The sequence below is a fragment of the Sorex araneus genome, chromosome 5 (assembly GCF_027595985.1).
Source record: "Sorex araneus isolate mSorAra2 chromosome 5, mSorAra2.pri, whole genome shotgun sequence".
Classification (NCBI taxonomy): Eukaryota; Metazoa; Chordata; class Mammalia; order Eulipotyphla; family Soricidae; genus Sorex; species Sorex araneus.
The window spans coordinates 27,914,761-27,920,979 of NC_073306.1; the positions used below are offsets into that span (position 1 = coordinate 27,914,761).

The 6,219-nt window shown below is 63.1% G+C and overlaps 1 protein-coding gene across 1 annotated transcript; it reads left to right on the forward strand.

Annotated features, from left to right (window-relative positions):
* The first annotated feature begins 262 nt into the window (after nucleotides 1-262).
* Nucleotides 263-4,359, forward strand: PDZK1IP1 (PDZK1 interacting protein 1). Its single transcript, XM_004620517.2, has 4 exons — nucleotides 263-360; nucleotides 2,507-2,615; nucleotides 3,725-3,820; nucleotides 4,147-4,359. Exons 1-4 carry the CDS (start codon nucleotides 294-296, stop codon nucleotides 4,217-4,219), a joined length of 345 nt encoding a protein of 114 aa, XP_004620574.1. The 5' UTR covers nucleotides 263-293; the 3' UTR covers nucleotides 4,220-4,359.
* Nucleotides 4,360-6,219: the final 1,860 nt, after the last annotated feature.

Sequence of the window (6,219 nt, forward strand, 5' to 3'; positions counted from 1 at the left end):
TGGCAGTGGGGCGCTGGGTTCCCCCACATTCCCTGGGCCTTAGACATTTCCTTAGAAAGTCTTTGGGTGATGACCTCAGTGCCAGCTCCTGTGGCTGGGCAGTGGCCAGGGCCAGGGCGGCCAGGCCTGGCACTCATTACCTCAGGAGGGAGGGCGGGCACTTCCCACAGCCTGCCCTCCTCCCTCCTCCCTCACTTTCCCAACCGACTCTCCCACCCTGAGAGTCAGCTGATCTCCCCACACAGGTGCCCGGACCCCAGCTGCCAGGAGCAGGCCAGGAGCTGCTTACTGCCATGGGGACCCTCACCCTGGTCCTGCTGAGCCTGCTCACTGTGGTGGCCCCTGCCAGCTGTCAGCAAGGTAGCTCATGGGAGAGCTGTGGCGGAAGCGGGGGGGGGGGGGGGTGAAGGGCTGGCGGGGGGGGGGGGGGGTGGCTGGGCAGGGGCTCCGGGCTGGTTCTCCGCTCCCTTTCACACCCTGATCCTGTAAAACTAGTCAGAAGGAGGGGGCCCTGGGCTGGGCTGGCCAGGCGGAGCTCCAGAGGTAGAATTCTGAGCCAGCGTTCTGTCAGACTTGTTTCTCCTGAGCGTGAAGCGGGCAGCTGGGAGATGGTGGGGCCTGGGGGCTGGGGGGAGGGTTGAGACCCAAGATGGGGGGATGTAGGATGGAGAATGAGGGGTCCCCAGAACAGGGGCTCAGGGCTGACAGGTGGCTGCTGGGAGGCTCATTCCAGGCTGATGCTGTCACATTTTAACGAGTCCTAAGTCCTCGGTGTTTAGTTCCCGGGCTCCAGGGTGGCCCCACCATGGCGCTCTCAACTCTTTCGTCTGGCCCTACCTCTCTCTTGCTGTGTGACCTTGAGTGACTCACTACCCATCTCTGAGACAGTAAACCTGCCTGGTCACCTCCCACAGCAGTTCCCAGAGTGTGGGAAGGTTTTGCTCCAGGGAAGGGCACCCCCAGGGTCTGGCTCCCTTCCCCCTGCAGGGGCTACCCCCGTAGCCATGGTCTGGGCTTTCTACAAGTGGGGTTTTGGTGCAGAGGAGCTGGTAAAGATGTTTCCAGAAGACTGGCCACTTGCAGACGCTCTGAGTTCGCGTGCAAAGGGCTCCAAAGCCGTCCTGGGAGCCTGAAGGTTGGAGGTTGGGTCGCTTCAGAGCAGCTCAAGCAGGGTCCAGGCCTTGATCCCTCTCTCCGCAGCACACAGCCCAGGCCCTGGGGTCAGGAGGAAGACTCTGGGGCACCCTCAGGCCTTGAACCCAAACTTTCAATCCTTGAGCACTACTATTGATGCTCAAGGCTTGGACTATTGATCGGTGTTTCTGGAGAAATGGCTGGGCCACACCTAAGGGGCCCATGGAAGAGCCTGATGTAATCTCTCTGGACCTTGTGGTGCTCAGGCTCATAGGCAAGGGGTGGCCTGACCCAGGCTGAGAGCCCTGGATCCCCTTCTCCTGCCCAGTCCCTGCCAGGCCCAGAGAGCTCGGAGAAGGGACAGAGTCTACCCCAGCCCCTGCAGGGCTGACAGGCATTAGGGACCCTCATGGAAGGAGGCGAGGGCGGGTTCTCTTTGGAGCCACACCCAGCAGTGCTTGGGTTGGCCCCTGTGTGGTGCTCGGGAAACTCTGCTGCCTAGAGACACCGCCTCAGCCCCCAGACGACAGCATGGCACTGAGGAAGGGACCTGGAGGCAGGAGTTCCAGAAGCCTCTGGGATGCTGCCTGCTGATCTCTGTCCTCTGCAGGCGCCCGGAGACAGCAGGGTGGTGGGGGGGAGGGGAGCCCTCTGAGCAGAGGTAGAGAACCAGGTCTTTGAGACTCCCTCCTGGCCCCCATAACCGAGAGGAGACCCAGAGAAGACCCTGCTCCCCTTTCTTACCACCCCTGACAACCTTCAGGCAGGCAGCCGCGCCTGCCCGCACACCCTCCCAGCACCAGAGAAATCTCGGTTACAGAACAGGATCTTCCAGATGCCTGTGGGTGCCATCAGCACAGGGTGTCCCGAGTCACCCCCATGAGGAGACTGGAGGAGGGGACCGCACCCACAGGCAGGCAGGGGTGGGGTGGGCTGTTCAGGGGGGTGTCCTTTGGTCCCTGGGCCTGAGTGGGGAGTGGGGCTCAGACCCTGACTAGAGTTGGTCTCCCCTAATCACAGCCCTTCCTCACAAAGGTCCCCCATGTCTCCTGGGTCCTGGCAGCTGGCTGACTAGTGGCGGGTTCTGTTGTTGCTGCTTTGGGGCCACACCTGCTGGCGCTCAGTGCTTACTCCTGGCTCTGTGCTCAGAGATCACTTCTGGCGAGGCTTGGGGGACCATATGGGATGCTGGGAATTGAACCCAGGTCTGGCACATACAAGGCAAGCGTCCTCCCCACTGTGCTATTTCTCCAGCACCTGGCTGGGCTTGTGACTCAGGCCCAGCCCCTGGGGCAGGGGCCCCTGCTGCCCTGCTCCACTGCCCCCTGTACCCTGCCATGGTCCGGCTTGCTGCAGCCCGTCTCCTCCACAGGCCTGGGGGGCCTGCAGCCATGGATGCAGGGACTCATTGCCGTCGCCGTGTTCCTGGTGCTCGTGGCCATAGCCTTTGCTGTCAATCGCTTCTGGTGCCAGGAAGAGCCGTGAGTGTGGGGTGTGGGCTGGGCCGGCCCCAGGTTGGAGGCTGTCGGGAGGAGGAAGTGCTCCTAGCTGTGAATTCTGGGTCTTGTCCTCTCCTGCTTTCTCAGGGGAGCTGTCTGAGAGCCACTGGGGGCCTGAGGGACTGCAGGGCCTCAGGAAGGGAAGGGCCTGTTTAGCTGTGAGGGGCCTGGGGGCATAGATACTCCTGTGAGCACAGTGTCCTGCACCCATGTGAAGGTTCCCCAGATGGGCAATGGCAGCCACAGAAGCAGGACCTGGGGTTGCCTGAGAGAGGGAGAGCTGGAGGCAGGCATGGGGGGCATTTGGCGCTGCCCCCCACCCTGCTGCTCCTCTCCTCTGGGGCCTGAGGCCTGGCAGTGTTCAGGGGACACAGGATACAGGGGGAGTAGACAGGGAAGACTTAGTGGGCTGGAGAGCTGCAGACCAGCCAGGGAGAACTGAACAGGTGACTTGGGGGGAGCAGTGGGGCCCCTCGCAGAGGCTTTCGCCGATTTGCAGGAGCCGAGAGGAGGGGGCTTTGGGGTCAGCAGGGAGGGAGAGGCTCAAGGCTATGGAGGAGGCCTGGAGAGCAGGAGGAGGGATAGGCCTGGAGCAGGAGCTGCTTTCATTTGGGTCCTCTTAAGTCTGAGGGGTTTGTGGGAGGCCTGTGAAGGATCCTAAGATCCACTGGAGGGTCCTGTCCAGAGGTGGAATGTGAACACACACTCTTACACACACACATACCACACCCCACACCACACCCCCCCACCACACACACACACACACACACACACACACACACACACACACACACAGAGGAGACCCTTTCCATGCAAACATCCCCCTGTTTCACAGACTCTGCCTCCGTAGGTTCCGTGGCCACCATGGCCACTGGCCTGTCCTGCACACCCTGTGGGAATGGGGGTCAGAACCCCAGGGCTGGGGACTGACGCAGAGGGAAGTAGGGGGCAGAGGCAGGGGCTTAGGGGAGAGGGGTGTCTGCCAGCCCCAGCCCCCAGCCCCACATGGGTCAGGGAGGGAGTGTGAGGGCGCCAGGCCTGGGAGAACTGGAACAGGGCCCGAGGGTCCTACTGATGAGGCCTCTTCCCAGGGAACCGGTGACTATGGTGATGACTGTCGGAGACAAAGCAGACGGGGTGCTGGCCGGGACGGCCGGCAGGTACTCCTCCATGGCTGCCGGCTTCAGGTGAGGTGCTCCAGGGCTCCCTGGGGCCAGGCCAGGGAGGAGGGGCATGACGAGAGAGGGTAGGGGTGAGGATGGGGGCTCTGATGACTGCTGGGCTCTTGGGCACAGAAAGCCCCAGTGTGGGGAGGGGAATGGGACTTGGGGGGCTCAGGGATGCACTGGACCTCACTGGGGGGTGGTGCAGAGGGCTCAGGGTGGAAGGGGACTCAGCAAAGAGATGAGTGTGGGAGCTGGTGGGGGACAGGATCCATGGAGGGGTGCGCACTGACTTGGGGAGCCGGGGCTGTCCCGGGCAGGGCTACACTGACCCTGTCCTGCTCTTTCAGGTCCAGTGAGCACGTGAACGCCTACGAGAATATTCTGGAGAATGAGGGCAAGGTCCGGAGCACCCCCATGTGAGCCCAGCCCCAGGCCCTTCCCTACGTGCTGGAATTCACAGTGGGCACTCCTGAGGGGTCCACTGTGGCCCTGGGGGGGGTCCCCCCAACTCAGAAGATCCTTCCGAAGAGTGCCCCTCACCTTCCCCTCCCCTGCCTGTGGAAAAGCCCTTATTTCTGTGAAATAAAGATGTTTTGTACTTCTGGGGCTGAGGCAACAGCCCTCATAGTCCCTTGAACCCGGGTTTGCTTCCTGAGCCATGGTGAGTCCAGAGCCGGGGCCCTGAGAAGCCCCCAAGAAGCCCTTTTCTGGGGGTTCCTGCAGGGCGGGGGAGCTCAGTTGCTTTCCCCCCATTCCAGGCAGAGAGTTCCCACCCTTGCCCTGATTTCCAGGGTCGGGTTCCTGGTCACAGGGTGCTGCTGCTGGTGGTGGTGGGGCTTATCCACCACTGGTCACAGAAGCCGCAGGAAGCGCCCCCCCCCATCCTTGGGGTGCCCCGCCCAGCCTCTCTGTAGGTCAGGGAGGCTTTGGACGCTGGCGCTCAGGGATCCCAGACCTGAGTCAGGGTTCCTGGGTGAACTACTGTGATCAGGAGGGTCACTGCACTCTCTGAGCTTAGCCTGCCCCGCCCCACTTCATGCTACTCACTTAGTCAAGGGGGTGGGGGTCAGAGAACTGGGCCCCAGAGGGAAGGAAGCAGGAGGGGGAGCGGGTGCAGACTTCAAAGCCCCCTCACCTGGGGGACTCTTTCTCCCGGGAAGTCTGTCTGGGGAGAGAGTCCAGGAGCACCTCCAGACCCAGCAGCTCTCCACCGCGGGGTGACTCCCCCAACACCCAGTCCAAACGACCACCTTCCATATCACTGAGGGAAGAGCCCCAAGCAGGCAGTGACTAGGGCTTGGCTCACGGCCTATTCCTCCTCTGCTGTGTGACCTGGAAGCAGTAGCCGCCCTCTCTGGGCTCCAGCCCAGGACAGGTGACTGCTGTTCTGTGACTTCCGCTCAAGTGTGTGGAAGCCTTCTTGTGCACCTGTGCCAGGTGAAAGATGAATCTTCTTCTTTGACCCTGCCGAGTCTGAGTCTCCGCTGCCTCTAGGAAGCCTTCGCCAATTAGCTCAGAGCTCCAGCAGGTGACTAGCCCCTGGCTAAGTAGGAGTGAGGGGCTCCTAAGGGGCGCTGCTCAGGCACCGGCTTCTTCCTTTGCAGACACGCCCTCACCTGGGAGCTCGCTCTAGCAGGGGTCCTTTATTCTGCTCCTCTCTAGCAACCTCCCCAGCCCTTCTCCGCGCTGGCAAGACGCTGCGAATTCTGGGGGCCCCTCCAGGTGCTCGGCGGGCCCTGACCTTAGTGCCCCCCCCCCCGCACCTCGAGTCCCAGCCCTGACAGGGGCAGGGGGCACAGAGCCCCCGGCCCCCGAGTGCCTGAGCCCCCCGGCCCTTATCGCCGGTTCCCACCTGCCAGCCTGGCCAGAAGAGGGGGGAGAGGAGGCTGGGCCGGGGCAGGGGGCGCTTAATGGCCCTCGTGGGCCTAATCTCAGGCTGGCAGCCGCGCAGCGGCTCGGGCCCGCTCCTGGAGGAGGCTGATAACGCACCAGCTGGGCCCCCCATCATCTATCGGCGCAGCACAGCCAGTCCCGGGGGGCGCGGGGGCGGCGCAGGGCTGGGAGCCGAGCCTGGGGCTGGGGCGGAGCCCGAGGCGGGAGGGGATTCGGAGCGATCTGAGTGACAGACGAGGGGGAGGGACCCCCAAGTGGCTCAAGAACCTTCCAGCCCCTCGGTGCCCCGTTCACCCCGCAGTGGGACCTCTGGAGTCGGCCCGTCTACTCCGGCTCTGCCAGCCCGTATCGATCTCTGCTCCACCCCCTTTCCGTCTTCGTTGGTAACCTCCTTCTCCGGCTCTTCCCACATCCCAGCACCGCATCCTTCCTGCTCCCGGCTCCCCGCCCGGTCCACTGCGCCCCGATGCTGCCTCCTGCCGGCTAAGTGCCGGGTCGTCGTGGTGTGTGTGTGTGTGTGTGTGTGT

Coding starts and splice junctions, on each gene's coding strand:
- PDZK1IP1 (XM_004620517.2), top strand. CDS start 294: ATGGGGACCCTCACCCTGGTCCTGCTGAGCCTGCTCACTGTGGTGGCC. Junction 2,616..3,724: donor TTCTGGTGCCAGGAAGAGCC/GTGAGTGTGGGG, acceptor GCCTCTTCCCAG/GGAACCGGTGACTATGGTGA. Junction 3,821..4,146: donor TCCATGGCTGCCGGCTTCAG/GTGAGGTGCTCC, acceptor CTGCTCTTTCAG/GTCCAGTGAGCACGTGAACG.